Below are 20,359 nucleotides of genomic sequence, written 5' to 3' on the forward strand. Positions count from 1 at the left end.
TAAATTTGGATGTTTTTTTTAATCTTTGAGCCTAAATTACTTAATCTGTTTCTTAATAGTTTTTAACTTCTATATGTATTTGTATTTATTATGGCTGTTCACCGCCCTGAGTCCTTCGGGAGTAGGGCGGTATACAAATATGAAAAATAAATAAATAAATAAATAAATAAATAAATAAATAAATAAATTTACCAGGATACTCTGTTTAGCAGAACTAAGTTGCCTCAAATTTTTAGAAATAAGTAAATGCATAAAACATAATTTATTTTAAAAAATAAATTAATTGGAACTAATGATGTTACACGTATTTGTTGGTGCAAAGTTCTAGAGGGCTTTTAGAAGGAGCTAATTAAGCCAAACAATGTAAAATGTACAATTTCATTTAGTATTTTGCAAAGAAAGAATACACCGATATATTTACATCTACACATTTTGGGTGAGATTACTGATCTTTTGTAGACCAATTTGCTATAATGACTCTAATTAACACTAATTACCTTAAAAACCAAATTGTCAGCATTCTTCATATGAAGCTGTATGAAGACTTACAACGAAAGTTACTGAATGTTATGGTATCATCATTGCTACAAATCACATTTATATTTATTAATTCCTCTTTAGGAAGCTTGCAATATATGAAACTAAAAACATCCATAAAATCACAATAAAAACAATTCACAATAAATGCAATCATAAATACTATTAATAACTGCTGATGCAGTAGGAAGAATTTTCAAAGCAACATTTTTGTTTTACAACTTTAAAATTATATTCTCTTTTCAGCACAATTTTAGCATCTATAAACAATATAGTATTTATTTATTTATTTATTGGTTCGATTTATATGCCGCCCTTTTCCGGAGGCTCAGGGTGGCTTACAATGCGTTAAGCAATAGCCTTCATACTTTTGCATATACCTGCTTAGTAGGGCATTCGCGCCCCCCCCCAGCGGTGTTCTTTTTTATACAAAGTCAGCTTATTGCCCCCACAAACCGGGTCCTCATTTTACCTACCTCGAAAGGATGGAAGGCTGAGTCAACCTTGAGCCTGGCGAGATTTGAACTTGCAGTAATTGCAGGCAGCTGGTGTTATTTAACAGTGCTTTAGTCTGCTGCGCCACCAAGGCTCTTCCCAAGTATAATGTGCTTTATAGAGATAAATCTAAATTGAACCCACTTATCCTAGAATTAAGTTTGCTTATTCTTTATCACCTGTGGCTGGATTGATGCTGGCAGCAATGTGGAAATGGCAAAGTGCATTTGACTGCAATGGGCTGTTTCGATGAACTACATGAGGGTCTTGCTGATGGGGCAAGTATCCAGTATGTGCAAGTGCTATTGATCTTCTTCTTCCTCGTCGGAAAGGTCTTAGATTTAACTGTTGAGACCAGGAATATATTGTTCATATGACATAATGAAATGCAGAAAAATATTTTCTATATGTATGTACAATTCTGAACAGAACCCTCTGATTACATTTAAATAGGGGTGGATAGCTATCTGTCTTAAAATACAGATAAAAACTCATTTTCAAACTAAATGTTCAAATCAGGCCTTATCAATTATTAATATCTGGTAGATATCGCTTCTTACCTCTAAGGCATTTTTCATGCTTTCTTTGCTAGAAGCATTCCTCTTAAAGTTATTTAATTTCACTGGCTCAGGCCAATGGTTATATCCACCTTCATATAAGAGGCTATCATTAGGCAACAGAGTTTCTGCCCAGAGGCGGCATATATTGTCTTTGCAGCAGGTCAGCAGTACATTACACACAGCACCACTAGGAAGAAAAGCCAAGTTAAGCAAAAAGAAAATATAAATTTCAGAAAGAGGATTTTTGAATCCTATTCAGTGTTATTGCAATACCACATACTTTGATTTCATATACATTTGTTTTGGGCAATAGACGCTTAAAAATCTCATGGAAACATTATTTATTTTTAATGCCGGACTGCAGTTTTTTATATACTTTTATTCATTAAACATGAAACTAAGTCAACTAAAAATTTAAAGATGTATCTCAAATATCATTGACTGGCATTGATGGTTGATACTGGATGCTGCCAGTATTTTCTTAAAATGTATGTTGTTCTGAGTAGCGTAGTCTTTTGCAGTTCCGCTGGTGTCATTGCAGGAAGCTGCAATTTCTTGATGTACTTTGTAAAATTCTTGGACATGATATGGGTACAATGGGTATCACTGTCACATTTCACCCCTAATTGCATAGTTTTGATGGCCAGGTTGTGATATTTAGTGATTTTTTCCAGTTCTTTTTCTTTGACTCTGGCGTCTCCTGGTACAGCGACATCAATAAATTGTACACTTCAGTTTTCGACAATTGTGATATCTGCATGTTGTGTTCCAAATGACGATCTGTCTGTATTCAAGTGTCTCACAATATCTTCACCTTATTTTCAACAACTTTTTCCTCATTATTATTACTATTATTATTAATCGCAGTCAGGTGTTCAGATTGGGTTTGGCATTTTTGTCTATCTATTGAGTCCTTACCAAGGACCTGGGATAGGCAAATCTGGATGTTTGATGGTGTCACAGATATTGTCGCAGGATGGAAGCTGTTCCAAGTAAAGCCGCCTTCTGAAATTGACTGATGGCAAATTTGTCAATGCCTATGGTGTTTAAGTGGTGCTCCGGTTGTCTTGGGACTGCACCCAAGGCTCCTATTGCTATTGGTACTACCCTTGCTTGCCTTTGCCATAGTTGTTCTATTTCTATTTGTAGGTCTTTGTATTTTGTTATCTTCTCCAGTTCTTTCTCTTCTATTCTGCTGTCTCCAGGCACTGCCACATCCACTACCAGACTTTTTTTTGTCTTTAATAACAACAACGTTGGCAGCCACCTGTATCAACAATTAGCACCATTCAATGGCATTTATGATACATTTTTAAATGTCCAGTTGACTGAGTTTCATGTTTAATGAAAATAATAATAATAATATTATCGGCAGATAACCGCCCAGCCGCCTTGTTTAGAGAGACCCGCTCCCTCCTCCATCAGGGAGCGTGGGAGGACCCCTTGCAAGGGCAGGCTGAGGATTTTGCATAGTATCCGCACGATAAAATCACTCAGATTCAGGAAGGCTTGGACTCTGACTGGGTAGATTCCGGCAGGGTGGCTGAGGCGGGTCTTGAGAATGTTATCTGGGACGAGTTCGATCCTGTGACTCCTGAGGACATGGACAGGATTCTGGGGAGGTTAAATGCAACCACATGTTTACTGGACCCGTGTCCCTCCTGGCTGGTACTGGCTACCCGGGAATGTTACGCGAGGCTGGCTCCAGAGGATTATAAATGCTTCTTTGGGGGAGGGTTTCCTGCCGCCTGCTTTGAAAGAGGCGGTGGTGAGGCCCCTCCTTAAGAAGCCTTCTCTGGATCCGGCTGTTATGGCTAACTACCGTCCTGTCTCCAACCTTCGCTTTATTGTGAAGGTTGTTGAGAGTGTGGTTGCGCAACAGCTCCCGCAGTACCTGGATGAAACCGTCTATCTAGACCCGTGCCAGTCCGGCTTCAGGCCTGGGTACAGCACGGAAACGGCATTGGTCGCGTTGGTTGATGATCTCTGGAGGGCTCGGGACAGGGGTTGCTCCTCTGTTCTGGTCCTATTAGATCTCTCAGCAGCTTTTGATACCATCGACCATGGTATCATGCTGCACCGGCTGGAAGGATTGAGGGTGGGAGGCACCGTGTTGCGGTGGTTCTCGTCCTATCTCTCCGACCGGTCGCAGTCTGTGTTGGCAGGGGGGCAGAGGTCGACCTCGAGGCGCCTTGTTTGTGGGGTGCCACAAAGGTCGGTCCTCTCGCCACTCCTGTTCAACATTTATGTGAAGCCGCTGGGTGAGATCATCCGTGGATTTGGGGTGCGATGCCATCTGTACGCTGATGACACTCAGCTGTACATCTCCACCCCAAACCACCACAACGATGCCCTTGAAGTGATGTCCCAGTGTCTGGAGGCCGTGCGGGTCTGGATGGGGAGGAACAGGCTTCGACTCAACCCTTCCAAGACCGAATGGCTGTGGATGCCGGCATCCCGATATAGCCAGCTGGCACCATCACTGGCTATTGGGGGCGAGTCATTGACCCCGACAGAGGAGGCTCGCAACTTGAACGTCCTCCTGGACGCACGGCTGTCTTTAGAAGAGCATATGACGGCCGTGGCCAGGGGGGCTTTTTATCAGGTTCGCCTGATATGCCAGTTGCGCCCCTTTCTGAGTCGGGATTCCTTATGCACAGTCACTCATGCTCTCGTCACGTCTCACCTGGACTACACTAACGCTCTCTACATGGGGCTCCCCTTGAGGAGCACCCGGAGGCTCCAACTGGTCCAGAATGCGGCCGCGCGGGTGATTACGGGAGCAACATGGCGCTCCCATATAACATCTCTCCTGCGCGAGCTGCACTGGCTCTCGGTGGTCTTCCGGGTGCGCTTCAAGGTGTTGGTTCTCACCTTTAAAGCGCTCCATGGCTTAGGGCCAGGTTATTTACGAGACCGCCTGCTGCTACCGATAACCTCCCACCGGCCAATACGCTCTCACAGAGAGGGCCTCCTCAGGGTGCCGTTGGTCAAGCAATGTTGGCTGGCGGCCCCCAGGGGGAGGGCCTTCTCTGTGGGAGCACCTGCCCTCTGGAACGAGCTACCTCCCAGAATACGGCTGATTCCGGATCTCCGCACTTTCCGTAAGGCCCTGAAGACGTTTTTATTTCAGCAAGCCGGCCTGGCCTGAATAGGTTTTAAGGGTTTTTTAATTGTATTGCTAGGGGTTTTAAATTGGGGTGGCCGTTTAATTTAATTTATTCTTAATTATTTTAACTTTTATATTGCATGTTATTCTAATTCTCGGCTGTTCACCGCCCTGAGTCCCTTCGGGGAGAAGGGCGGGATATAAATTTAATAAATAAAATAATAAATAATAATAATAATAATAATAATAATAATAATAATAATAATAATAATAATAAAAAAACTTTTATTCATTAAACATGAAACTCAGTCAACTGAACATTTAAAAATGTATCACTAATATCATTGACTGGCTCTGATGGTTGATATGGGTTGCTGCCAGCATCCTAGGTTTCGACCTAGGATCTTCTTAAGATATACGATGTTCCGAGTAGCGCAGCTTTTTGCAGTTCCGCTGGTTTTATTGCAGGAAGCTGCAATTTCTTGATATATTTTGTAAAATTCTTGGGCATGGTGCCAAGTGCCCTGATAACAATGGGTATCACTGTCATATGTTTCATCCATAATCACGTAGTTTCGATGGCCAGGTCGCGATAGTTCGTGATTATTTCCAGTTCTTTTTCTTTGACTCTGGCGTTTCCTGGTACAGCGGTATCAATAAATTGTATGCTTCGATTTTCAACAACTGTGATATCTAGCGTGTTGTGTTCCAAATGAAGATCCATCTGTTGTTGTTATTATCTTCCACTCAGTCTGCACCGAGAAGCTTCCGCCCAGGAGCTTCTACTCAGTCTGCACTGAGGTGACACCAAGCAAATTTGCTGATGCAGTTAAACTAAAACAGCAAGCTTGTGCAGGAGTCCTCGTGAGCCATGAGTTTTATAGTGCTTAAATTTATTATTATTTGGAAATAATTTAATGTTCTGTGTGCTTGTGTGCACAAGTTTGATAAGTAATGTGCATGTGCACAGGCTCATATGCTAGAGAGAATATAAGTTACAATATATAAACCATATACATGGAAATGTAAAGAAATCACAACTTTTATTTATTGAATGTTATTTACTTTGTAGCTATTCTTACCGAGGCATGTAGTTGCTTGTCTTTCGCCATGAAAAACCATCAACAGACCGAGGATGAACCAGATAAATAAATGAAAAACTGAGTTCCTGCACTGTGGTTTCTGGTGTTGTATGTTGTGATGCAATTACTGATTTCCAGCAATCAGTATTATACCACACCTTTACAAGACAGTCATCCTGTATAATAATGAATAAATAATCCATATATATATTTAATTTCTGTAGCTTCTACAGAAGAGCTTTTTTCAATTGTAACATAGTCATAAATTCATTTATTATTTTTTATAGTATGTATTAGCCTATAGTCAAATTCAGTAACATTCCTATTTATGAAAGGAAAATGACAAGAAATTACTTATATAAGTAATCCACATTTAAGGGCAGTAATTGAGAATAGAATTTCTATTGCTAAGCAATGCAACTGTAAGCACAAAATCATGTAATCAAATACCCTAGTCCCCTTGAGGTTAAGTAGGGATTGTGGGTTGTTAAGAAACAACTTTCTTGCAACTTCCCACAAGCAAAGTGAATGTACATGTACATGTATATTATATCTTGCATATTTTATATATGTATGTTATGCATTTATACACACACACACATGGACAAAATCTGTTATGGTCCTCAATTGATTTATTTTTTTCTGCTATTTTATTGCTAACTAAAGCTTTAAATATATTAATACTAAAATCATTTTATCATCATCATCATCATCATCATCATCATCATCATCATCATCATCATCATCATTACAAAATATTGATGTTCCACACAAAACACAAAAAGTTGATACAAATTGAAATTAAAAATAAAGTCTATCATACCTTCCCTGCAGTAGCAAAAAATTCTCCATCTGGTGAAAACATCATTAGATGAACTTGAGAAGCAGTTCTATAAAAAGAAAGGGAAAGCATGGTAATTGAGATTTCAAAAGCTTTAATAATTTATTGTGACAAATGTCAGACCTGGAAGCCATCTTTTACATTTGGGCCTTCAAGATTGCCACACTTTCTACTGTGGGAAAATGGGAGGGGGGACCCATTAGTTGGAACCCTGACAACAAATTTCTTAGACACTTTTTGGATATAATCATTTTTCCCATCAACATAAATACTACTTCTGATTGAGACATACTTAAAAGTCAAATGTAACTGATCTACTTTGAAGGAATTTCTTTCATATTTTGATGTCTGAATACATGGACAACATAACTAGAATTAGCTAGTGATCTAGCCTAGCCTTTTGACTCATCATGAGACCATCACAGATCAACGTATAATAAATTTAATCATCCATATATCTTGGGTGCACCTTGCTTATTTTAGCTAACCAAAGACAGTTTACAGGTAGCCTTCATTTAGCGACAATTGAGACAGGCAACTTGGTTGTTAAAGTGGTTGTTAAGGGAATCTATGACTATGGTTATGATCTTACTTCAGCTTTCTTTTGCTTTATAGATTTGTAAAGATCATAAATGCAAGGATTGATTGGAATGTTACTTTTTCATCACTGTTTTTACTGTGAATAGTCACTAAACCAGGCAGTCGCTAAATGAACACTACCTGAATCAGGAGGAGTCAGGGTTGAAAACATTTTTGTGATGAAGCCCTGCTGCCAGCTATAAGGGAGGCAATGATCTATACAATGCTGAAGATGGTCTTTCTGTAACCAATTATTTCAACCATTTTTCAGTCACAAAACAGCAGTTTTTAAAGAAAACGTTCTTAAGAACAGTATCTATACACTGGCAAATGTTCTTGGAAGATAGAGATTTTTTCAAGACTTTTCAGACTCAGTTCAATGAATTGTTTGGAAATAGAATCAGCTTTGGCTGGCATAACAGATGACTTCTTGCAGGAGCAACAGAGGGAATGCAACTTTTTTGATTCTACTAATCTCTTAAACACCTTCTGATACTTAGTCATTATATTCTCCTGGACCATCTCTATATGTCAAAGATTGGGGCTACTATGTTACAGTAGTCCAACTCCTACTTCCAGTATGATCTCAAAAAATATAAATACTGAATAACTGTATGTCTGCATCTTGACAGCCACACTATAATGTGGGTTGACAGAGGGCATTACTTAGTTTCTGATATGTAATATGTATGTGAAGCTATCAGGACAAAATGTCAGGGGTTTTCAAAATGCTGGTGACATTTGGGTTTACTTCTTTATAAATCTAGACTGGGATAGGCTGCATTTTGATTATCTGCTTTTGCTGTTACAGACCTCAATTAACTGCAAAAATTGTGGGGTCTTCCTGCTTATGCCAAGATTAATAATATGCCCTACAGCTGTTATCATAGATAGGCATTTCTCTGAGATAAAAGCAGATGTTATTTCACTTATTATTTGCATATACAGTAAATAAGCAGAGTATACTCTGGATTATTATTTTTCCTTTAAAGTTTAAAGATTCCTACTGTAATATCTTAAGTTACTTGTTGAATCTTTTTATCTTGTCCTTTGTATTCTGTATAGTATGTTGGATCAATAGATTCTCTTAGGGCTTTCTTCCTTCCCATCCCAAAATTTCTAATTAATTTATCTATCTATCTATCTATCTATCTATCTATCTATCTATCTATCTATCTATCTATCTATCATATTTGTATATCGCCCTACTCTCGGAGGACTCAGGGCAGTGAACAGCCAAGATAAAAATACAAAGAACATACAAAAGTTAAAAACTATTAAAAATAGATTAAATAATTTGGGCTCAAAAAACCAATTTAAGACATCCAATTTATCTAAAAACATTTAAAACCCAATTTAAAAGGGAGAGTTAGGCCAGACCAGCCTGTTGGAATAAAAACGTTTTTAGGGCGCGGCGGAAGATGGATACTTTGTATCATTATTATTATCTTTTATTCATTAAAAATGAAACTCAGTCAACTGAACAATTAAAAATGTGTCACAAATACGATCGATTGGTACTAATGGTTGATACGGATTGCTGCCAACGTCCTAAGTATCAACCAAATATTTTCTTAAAATGAGTAGCGCAATTTTTTGCAGTTCCGCTGCTGTTATTGCAGGAAGCTGCAATTTCTTGATGTGTTTTGTAAAATTTTTGGATATGGTACCAAGTGCCTGATGACAATGGGTATCACTGTTACATGTTTCATCCATAGCCGTGTAGTTTCAATGGCCAGGTCATGATATCTCACGATTTTTTCGAGTTCTTTTTCTTCGACTCTGGCATCTCCTGGTACAGCAATATCAATAAACTGTATGCTTCGGCCGTCAACAACCATGATATCTGGTATGTTATGTTCCAAATGACGATCCGTCTGTATTCAAAAGTCCCACAAGATCTTCACTCTCTCATCTTCGATAACTTTTTCCACTTTGTGCTCCCATGACTTTTCAGACACAGGTATGGTATGTCGTATTTTTTACATAATGACAGTGGACTAATTTAGCAACTCGATCATGTCTAGCTTTGTAATCAGTTTGCACGATTTTGCTGCACTTACATATTAAGTGTGAAACAGTTTCAACTTTGTTGTTACAAAGTCGGCAGTTTGGATTATTATTATTGTTGTTGTTGTTGTTGTTGTTGTTGTAATTCACTGCTTTTTATTACTGAAAAATGTTTCATGTATGTGTTTGGAGATATTACAAAGGCTAAACTATTAGTATTACAGGTTAAAAGATAAAATACAGTTTCTCACTGTATTTTCTAAAATGCAACACATACTATCTTACACTAAACTACAAATCAAGTTTAAAAAAATAATCATGTTTTTAAAGGCAATATTTTAAAGGTAGTAAGGCAATATTTATATATTTCTTACTTGCTCTGCCATATGATTCTCCAGTTCTGAGTATCAGCTTTTTCACGATTTTCATCTTCTGACAGATTTTCAAAACTGACATTAGACCAAAGCTGCAAACAACTGGAACTAGTCAACAGACGAGAGCCTAGATTTTTCAAATTAAAAAGCACAGATTTGTTTAGTTTAACAGACAAAAAAATCCATTATGGAATTCAAGATATTTAGATGAAAAATTTGAACTATGTACTATAAAACCATGGAGAATACCATACTGTAGATAAATGTTAGATAGACAAACAGACATTTTTTTTAAAAAAAGCTAGCAAATGAACATCACTTTAAAAATTATTCCTTTTTGTCCCATGAAAATGCTTGAATTGTAAACTGTTATCAATTATATGAAATCTCAATCTCTATTTATATTGGTTACCATTTGGAAGAAAATAAAAGATTGATTCTGTGACATATGACTGCTTTAACTGTACCACATTCAATTATATTTAATTTTTAGGTGCCTTATAAACAGATGTGTATAACACTGAGTAAAAGATTACCTTACATGAATATAAAAATGAAAGGATGTTTACAAAATTAAAATACTGATAAAGTAAAACTGAAATTCCAAAATATAGTGTACAAGATGCCACTATAGCAGATATATATTAAAATAATTTAAACACCAACTTATTTTATAGATATATTTTTGCAATCTATACATCCAACTATTCCTAATACTCTCTTCCTTTAATCAATCTTCTAAAGTATCATAAACATTTAAAATATTTAAATAAATAAATAACACTCTGGTGGTTAAGGCACCAAGCTAGAAACTGGGAGACTAAATTCTGGTCCCACCTTATACACAAAAGTCATCTAGGTGACTTTGGATAGTCACTTTTTCTCTCAGCCCAACCCACTTCATGGGGTTGTAGAGGAAAAATAGAAGGAAGGAGTATTAGGTATGTTCATTGCCTTAGTTATTTATAAAAATAAAAAGTGGGATAAAAATAAAAATAAATGAATAAATATAACAATCCATTTACAAGACAAAAAAAAAAAGAAACATCAAAGTCTTTATGTACAGAGGTGAGCAAAGTGAGATAGATCTGAACTAAAAATTTTGAATGATTGAAAATGTACATATACGTCATGAACAAGTAAACTGCTCCTGGTAATTTTTTAACTTGTATATTTTAACTTTTTCATTTGTATATATTTATACATTAGAAGAAGCTAAAAGTAAACAATTAAAAGATACGCATATATATATGCATGTCTATGTGTGTGGGTATGGGTGTATATTCTTGCCTTGCTTTGATAATTTAGAACATCTGGAAATATACTGAAAAGAGACTAGAAATGTTTGAAATAGAATTAGATCAGAGTGAAAACTAAGAAACGTATCTTTCCTTACCTGTGGGATCCCAGGTTAAATTATGCACAACATGTTCCAAGCAAATCTGATCTGAATTCTGCCATTGATAAGATAATCCCTAAAATCAAATAAAACACAAGGTGAAATCTTAAATCTAGCATGTAATCAGTTGAAACTGTTGCTTAATAAAAATTTGTAATAAATCTAACAGAATAATTTTTTTCTCAAACCAGAATACTGATATGGCAAAGAATGTTTTTAAACATTTGTACCTTTTTAAAACAAACATTTAGCATAAATGGAAATAAAACTATGTATCTGGTTAGTTATTATTATAGAAAGAAAAACACTAAAACCAAGTTTAACAAGACAAGGTAAAAACTATTGACTTGCACAACAGACCATTGACGTAACAGGTATCACACAAATATATTAATCTATTCCACAAAACAAACCTTAAGAGCAAAGTTTGATCATTATAATTCAATATATATTGATTTTTTAATAGGTCACATTGAATTAAATAAAGTTAATTACAGTATGCAGCATGAAAGGTTGTGCTGCAATGTTCCTTCTGTTTCACAATATGTCATTTATTCATTTCAGCTGTACTTATTTCCTGAAATGTTTAAATAAGAAGCTTGTATAAAGCATTTCAAGAAATAAGTACTAGCTTGTCCATTACCTCCAATTATCTAGCTTCAATGATTAAACATTGGAAAGATTCATCTTTAGTTCTTAGATGTTACTTTTCAGTGTATGTGGCTTTTTTCTCCTTCTGAAGAAGTCTAATTTTGTTTTAGTGTCTTCCAGGCAAATTCATTGAAACTCATCATGTGGTCAATTAATTTTGAAATGTAATTGAAAAGCAGTAATCAATATTGCACCATGAAAGACACTATTGTTGCATAAATCAAACTTCCCAGTGGATTTTGTAATCCAAGATCATTTGTACTTTCAGGACACCTGAAAGTTTCCATTCTTTTTTGGAATGAATAAGTAAATGGCTAAAAATTCAGTTATCTTAATATAAAAATAAAGCAGTCAAACCAAATGTGACTTAAACTTTTCACTCCCTGGAATGCTACTTATAATCTGTGCATCTTAATCCTTTGATGAAAAACTCTCTGGAAATTCCAGGACTATAGGCAGAAAAGGAAAAAAATTGCCAGTCAGCAGTGTATACCATATGGTAGTTACGAAAACTGTCCATGTAAAAATTACAAAATTAGTTGCTTTCAATATGATTTTGCCTTCAGGATTGAATAAAAAATTTACACAGCAAGCAACTGATACACCTTTTTCCTTTTCTACCAAAGTACTTTTAGCTGGCTTTTTTCAGACACTTTAAGTCTGAAGTGCTAATTCCATGGTTTCTATACTACTTTTTGTTTGCCTAATAGTTCATTAAATCATGGGAGCTAAAACCAGCCTCAGGACTGAAGGTCATCAGTTGCTATTAAAAACCGGTAACAGTGCAAATGCTGGATAAAATCAATCAAATAAATTAGACTCACCAAAACTCCATGTAAAAATTAACCTAAACTTAAGTCAACAATATAGCTTTTCTTAATGTCTTAAGTACGAAGCAGTCTATTATGATTTCAGGAAAATTTGTGTAACTGTTAATAACCCACTCAAAGTTTATTAGATTTCAGAAATAATCAAAGCAAATCATATTATGTATATAATTAATATGACAGAATCACTTACATAATTATGATTCTTCTTCCGCTTTAGATGTTTGACTGGCTCAAAGATGCAAATTATATTTCCATAAGCAGCTGCAATCTAAAACAAATTGCAATTTAAATTAGTGTTTTTGTAGTTTCCATTTCATAGAACTGTTAAGGCACAGAAGTTTATTCAACCATATCCTGTTGGCTGAAAGAATATCAGCCAATAAAAGAATTATTTATTTATAATATCCGTAAGGCAGTTCAACTCAAAAAATATGACTGTGGGTGGCATACAACATAAAGACAAATAATATACATCTATATCTATATTCCTAACTTCTCTAGAACAGGCATAAAATCAATGCAAATATATTTCTATACATATAGATATAGTATTGTATGTATGTATGTATATGAGAAAAACAGTAAAATAGTTTAACAAGCAGATTTAACATTACAGAGACATTTTAGGAATTTTAAAAATATTTTAATATATTAATTTAAATAATAAAATCATCAGCATGAATTTATTCAATAGACTTGAATGCATACATGGAGAAACAAAAGTCCTTCCATTTCACATGATATACAATAATCTACTATGGCCAAAGACCCACGCTGATGCTTGAATTCACTTCCGCTTTTGCCTATAATTTATTTCATAGGCAGGTTTGATTTAAAAAAAAATACTTTATATGCTATTTTTGTAGAATTAAATATCCTGTTTTTTAAGTATTAATATTGATATTGCTTGAAAAAAGCACTAAATTGTTAAAAGAAGCCAAATTAATACTAAATAATCTAAATATCAACGTTTGGTTTTGACTTATGTTGCATACACTCAGCCATTTTGGCTTACCCAAAAACCTTTGTCTAAGTGTCATTTGAAAACCAAGGTGGTGAAGCACTTTTGTCATCACTTTGCTTAATATGCAATTAGGAATGCATTACATAATTATTAATAAATACATCTGAATCTAGAAATATAATTGAGTACTCAACTGCAAGAAATTGTTATCTATTAAGTATATTTATCCATTTAAGTCTAATTAAGTATATATTTTATGGCATTTTTATCTAAGTATACATCCATGTGAATGACTCCCAACAGCAATTTGGTATGTCATTATTATAATCATATTGTATAGAAAATTGGAATATAACCTAAGTACCATTACTACTTACCTTCCCTTGCTGCATGGAACAATCTACACACCCCACTTGTATATTTCCATATTTTGCTCCAGGAATTATTTGTAATCTTTCAAAATCTGTACCCAATATCACTATGTCACATCCTGATGCATAAGCCTACAGGGGGAAAAAAGGGAAAATTAACTAAATAATTGTCCTTTTTATTTTTTGTTAACCACCCAAAGAAAGGAACAATATCTAGTGTCCATAACTCAGTCTACACACATATTTTAATCATGTTTATAATGCAAAGGAATATTACGTTAATAATCTACCACTAACATAAATAAAAAAAATTCTCAGATATTATGTGGATAACCACTTTATAAGATGTTTCCTCCCAGAATTTTTACCTTTAATTTTTATCTCATGAATTTCATTAAGATATAATTACAAAGGGCAAATGTACAATCTATGAACCGTATAAACTTTCCTTATATGAGCTCTCAAACTTGAGATATAACTGTTTTATAAGAAATGCCTTTACATTGGAGATTTAGGATTCCACCAAGGAAGAAGGAACTATTTAAGCATATATTCATGTGGCTTTTACATATCACTTGATCATCAGGAGGTAGTGAATGACTAGTTTTGTCCTTACAAATGAAACTACATAATCCGTGACCCTTGGATTATCATTTCAGAGATACATTCCTTAAAAGATTCCTAAATGCCTTCAATAATGGCAAAGCTTATTTGAAAAGTTCTTAAAAATTCAGGGAGATATTCAGAGATGATATGCCTTGAAAGTAGCCTGTGTTAAACTATATACCACACTCAAACATCAAGAGTTGATCACAAGAAAAGTTTTATGACATTTTTTATTACTTCGTAAATGGTTGTATGATAATTTTATGTCACAAAATGCTTGATAAAATTTGCCAAATTTGAATTCCACAGGAGTCATGGGTCCCGGATTTTGTAAATTAGTCCATTTGAGATAATTTGGTTCAAAATGTTTTAGTCTAGTTAAAGGCACAAGTGTTTTATTAGTATATATAAAGGTACACATTGCATACACCTACACACACACACACATATTTATACAAATAATTTGCACACACACACATATATGCATAAGTGTAAATACATTCAAAATAAAATTCATGACAGATATGCCATATAACACGTTCTACATTTTCCTAAATACTCCTATTTGCCAGTTGAAGAGGCCATTGGATCCAACCACTTAACAAAGTAGAGAAAAAGAAACATCAAACTATTTTCTACATTTACAAAACACTGTATTTTACATTTCAACATTATACAAATTGAGTACATGTAAGGTTACTTTATTCACCTTATTGTGATCAAAGAAATACAATGTTTTTTTTTCAAAAACTAAAATTCAAAATAGTTCATTTAAAATAGATTTGGGCTTGTTAATATAAATACTTGGATTAGATAAATTGACTTATTTATATTCCCACTACTGCAACAAATGTGTGTGACAGCAAGATTATGTACAGATTTGATAAACAATGATTTAGAAAATCATGCTGAGACTAGCAGAAACTAAATCAAGCTATCTTCAAAATTATACATGATTTCATTTTCATCTTAGTAGTAACCTCAGTTAAAATTTGGGCCTAATACTATAATAGCTAACTAAAATCAGGCAACTAGAAGAATCATGTACAATCTCAAAGTTTCAATAAACAATTATCACTTCTATAGTTATGTAATTGTTTATCTTAAGCCAATCAGCTCAGGCATGGCAAGCAGTTAGGACTTCCTGTTCAGTTTATCTATTTATTTAGTGTATGGCATATTATACATGGACTAGCAATACAAATTAATATTTCAAATATATTAGTAGAATCCCAAAAATTATAAATGTCAAAAAGATCTATATTCAAATATCAATGTCTCATCTAATAATTGAAGTGCAGTCTTGTTTGTATTTTTAAAAAATCAGATACTGGACTGGTAAATGCCTTCAGCTTACAGTGGTCATGATGTGATCTACAGTCTGACGTGGGAACCCACAGTCATCAGCCCTAGGGTTGGTATACTCCTGTTTAGTCCATTCAAGGTAATTAATAGCCTTTGATTGGCATCAAAGGCATGTTGGGATTTTTCCTGGGCAGCTGTTGGTCAGTTCTACCAGAGGCCTTAAACCCATGTTTGTTAATCCCATGGGGCTTCCTGTATTTCTGAAGGGCTTAGGAAATGAAATTACAAAAGTTATGCCTAGATCATTACTGGAAGATGATGAAGAACAAAACCAGCCAGAGGTGTAAAACCCCAATTTAAGGATTACATTATGGCAATAAGAGCAGCTAAACAAGGTACCTCTCTAGTGAGGAGTTACAGACATAATCTTTCTCCTCCAACTGGAACTGATTTCTAAGGGAGGTGAATCACTGAAGGATAGTGCCTTGCGCTCCTGATTCCCACAGCCAGTCAGAAGATTACTGTGGTCGACAGTATCAAAAGCTGACAAAAGTTCAAGGAGCATTAGGATGGATGCACCACCCCATCCTGGCTCTGACAAAGGTCTCTAACCAATGCTGTCTCTGTAATATACTCCGGTCTGAAGTCATACTGAAACAGATGTAGATTATTTGACTCCTACAAGATCCTCTTTAACTATTATCCAACCACCTTTTCCACAACCTTCACCAGAAAGATTGAAAACTGACTGATAATTCTCCAACAGGAAAGGATCAAGTCATGATCTCTTGAGGAGGGAGCATACCACCACCTCCTTTAAGTCTGGTGGGATCACCAAGTTTATCAGGATCAAAAGTACTGCGTGAATCCATTCCATGATTACCGTCTGGCTGCTTTAATAACCCAGGTGTGGCAAAATCTAATAAACAGGTTTTTTCCATTTCCATTTTCCATTTCCTTGGACATAACACAATCATAGTCCAGTTAATATCAGAAGACTTTCCTTAGTAACTCAATAGGACTTTAACCAATCAGATTCCAATCTTTGAGAGAATATGAAAAACTCTCCTGGATAGCAATATTCCTCAGCACAGTCCTGGAAATATTCCTATGGACCCTATTCCTTCAATAGGGAGTGGTTCTTCCTGAACAGGGCTGCTGGGCAGCTATAGAGAGATGCAATAAGGGTGGAGAAATAGCAATGTTTTGCCACCCTTATTGCCATGATATAGGTCTGAATATAGGCTCTCACTTGTACTTGGTCAGATTCACTCTTTGTCTTTCCGCAACACTGCTCTAGACATTGTTTCTGATGTTTCATCTGTTGGAGCTCCAGAAAACTATAGAGCACCCCAAGATCAGCGCACAGAGAAAGAATGCATAGGAGCAATCCAGTCCAGGGCCTCCCCACATGCCATTCCAGGCTGCTGCCAAGGTCACTGCTCCAGTGCTGATAGATGAACATCTCCAGTATATTTAGCCCCTTTAAACTATTACATTTCAAAAATATTGAGAACTTGAGCATTATAACGCAATTTAGACCAGTTCTACATTAAAGCTACATATAGTATTTATATAGTAATTCTCAGTTGATGTGACAGCTGACTATAATGAATTTACCAGCTTATCTTCCTTGATTTAATTATCTTATTGAAGTGTTAAATCTATTATCTTGCCTTGCAATATTTCCTATTTTGGGTGTACAGTTAGAAATTTATCAGAATGAAAAAATAGACACAATAGAACCTCCACCTAAAATAAAGAGAATGCCCTCCAAGAAACCTGAAACAAAAGATTTCTGAAGTAAAAGCTTCCTTGTATTCCCATCAACTATCATTGTTGACATTAAATATTCTTGGATTATATGTAAACAATACATAAGCTTAGCTTGTAAAATTCTGGTTCTTCAAGGTCTGTCAGGTTTTTCTCTGCTTGAAAAATACAAGATGATGCCATAATAAAAACCTGATAGAGGATTCTTAATGTTCTTTTCAAAGCACAAGGTCCCACTTTCAATTCCTATATATAGTAATATATATAAAATTTAAGAGATAAATGGGAATTAGCATATAATGGCTGCTACCATCTAATTTTACTCTAAGAGGAATAACTACAAGTTATTGTTTCTACTTAGCCAATATTTAAGGTAACATACAAAGGTAATTGCTGAATATCCTATACAAGCAATATTCCTGCATTGCTAATGAATTATTTCACGGATATAATTTCACAAAGAAGCAAATTAAGACTCTTAAATGAGAAACGCTGAAAATATAGTTCTAGTAGCCATGTCTATTCATCACTGAACAGATAAATAATTCCCTAATAAATTCCAATTCTGCAATTTTTCAGTGAGATTAGTATATACTGTACAGATGATACATGATTTTGTGCTGCCCTTTAAGACCATTAGTTCAGAATAAATGGTACATTTTTGTAACACCTCCCCTGCAAAAAGTGCAGTAGCTACCAGTAGGCTTATGGGTGTTATTCAAATGGTTGCTTCTTATATACAAAGTACTTTAACTTAAGGCCTAGTTATCTTAGGGAACATTATTCTCCCATTATTTCTGACCATTCTGAAAATCAGACTCAGCATACTTTGAGTCTCATCCAAGAAGCTGTTGGTTGTGTTATGACACTTGCCTTTGAATCAGCATTGCCCAGATGGCACATATCTTGAAACTGAGTCTTTTTCCAAGCTTTGAGCTAAAGTAGAATTTTGTAATGGCATGTGGGAATGACCCTGGAAAGCAGGGGGAAGACCCATATCCAGGGCCAATGCTCAGTTAAGCAGTGGCTTAAACAGCAGAAAGAATGTGGCTATGGCAAACATCTCAGAAATAATTTTTCTTGGTTTCCTGGGCTATAAAGGTAATGGGGGAGGGGGGGAGAAGTATAAATGTACTTTCAGATTGGCAACAATCTGTTAATGTACTCTTACAATATAGAAGAACTAGTACTTCTGGTTGTGCTTCTTGACTGGACTACCTCACAATACTGACAGATGTGGGCTCCATCTGTAAAAGCTTTTAAAGGACATTTGTTCTATTTCACATTTCACATTGTTTTTAATTCTGTTTAACACCTAGAGTCAGTTCAAGGAGTTTCATGGGCTTTAGTATGAGTTATAAATAAATAGAAATTACAAATTTAATGAAGAATCAGAAGTCAGTCTTTGGAGTCAGACCTAAATAAAATAATTGGGGTCAACAGTGAGAAATGTTATTCACAAGATGCAAGGATTCTCATACTCAATACACTGTGCTAAATTACAGTGGAACTGGGTTTAGAGATTGCAGTGGGAAACCTAGCCATTGCCTTAATATGCTGTGTGAAACAGATCAGTATGTTAAGTGGTAATATGATTTACTGCGTTGGACATAGCATGCTATGTAACAGCTACTGTTCCTTAACCTAGGCTTGGGGCTTAAGCATACTGTGAATGTAGCTAGCGAATCACAAACTAGCCAGATAATTTAGCCTAGCATTTGTGCAAAGCCGGTCTGTTGTTAGTTTATAATCCAAAAGGGTGTCATGTGAACCCAGAAAATGAAGTCCGAGCAAATAAGCCTTCCCCTTTCTGAGTATAAGGAAGCTGGAAATAAAAGCTTGAATTCTAGCAACTCTTCCTCCTCCTCTTCACTCCGATATTCATGTTTCATATATTTAAATTAGTCGCCGGGGTGGGGTGGGGGAGGAATACTAGTCAGCTGTTACATTATCTGTCTTTTGTAAAGGCGAATTCAGTATGAATAGGAAGAAAAATACTGACATGAGAAGACGACGGAGGAGGAAACCAAGGGATAAATAAAGCCTTCCCAAACTAGCCTCATTTCCTAGCTCAGAAAGGACCAGGATTCATTCCCCCACACCCCCCCACTCCGGTTTTAACATAACATGGGCGCCGACACCGACGCTGCACGGACAGGTCGCGCGCAGGTTAATAAGGCACCTGCTGAACCACCCCCCACCGCTATCCTGACGCCATTCGTGCGGCTCCGCGCTAAGGCTGAGGCCAAACCCTGGCAGGAGCCGGGGAGAGGACGCAGGAGGAATCCGTTACCGGCCCCGCCAGTGAGGCAGAGACTCACCGTGAAAGGGTGGCCGTCGACGTTCCCCACGGAGAAGCAGTTGTCCCCGGGGTTGACAGCCCCCGTTAGCACTTGGTGCAGATTCATAGCGCAACCGTCCTTTCCCGCTCCAGGCCGGCCAGCCGGCCACGCAGCCGCCTGAGCCCACCGCCGAGGCTCTGTGAGCTGCTCGGCCGCTGATCAGTCTCTCAAGAGGAGGAGGAGGAGGTGACAGGCGCACATAGTGTGGGGCGGGCCTCCTCACAGGCGCCTCCCCGCCACGGGCAGACCAAGAGCTTCTCTCGGGCTAACCACGCACGCGAGCTCTCCTTCCGCCTCAAGACGCCTTCCTCCGGCAACCTCAGTCCGAGAGAATGCGTCGAAAGCTCATCATGCGGGGAAACATCGCGAGATCAATGAAACAATGACGTCTCTGCCCTAACCGACGAACGTTTTCTGTTTTCCCTTTCTCTAACATAATAGAACTAGGTTGGATAACGGCGGGCAGACGCATGCGCTCTTTTGAAAGACGGGGGTGGGATGGGCTCGGAAGCATGCGTAGTGTTGACACGC

General features: G+C 36.5%; 1 protein-coding gene across 4 annotated transcripts in view; it reads right to left on the minus strand.

Annotated features, from left to right (window-relative positions):
- Positions 1-19,935, minus strand: part of DMXL1 (Dmx like 1) — an 87,969-nt gene extending 68,034 nt beyond the window's left edge. For all 4 annotated transcript variants that reach the window (XM_070938717.1, XM_070938716.1, XM_070938715.1 and 1 more), the window contains exons 1-9: positions 19,808-19,935; positions 13,809-13,934; positions 12,658-12,735; positions 10,984-11,062; positions 9,588-9,714; positions 6,607-6,673; positions 5,784-5,959; positions 1,593-1,779; positions 1,212-1,377 (exon numbers count right to left, since the gene is read on the minus strand). In XM_070938717.1, the coding sequence (XP_070794818.1) occupies positions 1,212-1,377; positions 1,593-1,779; positions 5,784-5,959; positions 6,607-6,673; positions 9,588-9,714; positions 10,984-11,062; positions 12,658-12,735; positions 13,809-13,934; positions 19,808-19,894 (1,093 nt within the window). In that variant the 5' untranslated portion in view covers positions 19,895-19,935. The remainder of the gene's footprint in view (positions 1-1,211; positions 1,378-1,592; positions 1,780-5,783; positions 5,960-6,606; positions 6,674-9,587; positions 9,715-10,983; positions 11,063-12,657; positions 12,736-13,808; positions 13,935-19,807) is intronic.
- Between the last annotated feature and the right edge of the window lie 424 nt (positions 19,936-20,359).

The sequence above is a fragment of the Pituophis catenifer genome, unplaced genomic scaffold (assembly GCF_029215685.1).
Source record: "Pituophis catenifer annectens isolate HBS135680 unplaced genomic scaffold, rPitCat1.0.hap2 SCAF_2, whole genome shotgun sequence".
NCBI lineage: Eukaryota > Metazoa > Chordata > Lepidosauria > Squamata > Colubridae > Pituophis > Pituophis catenifer.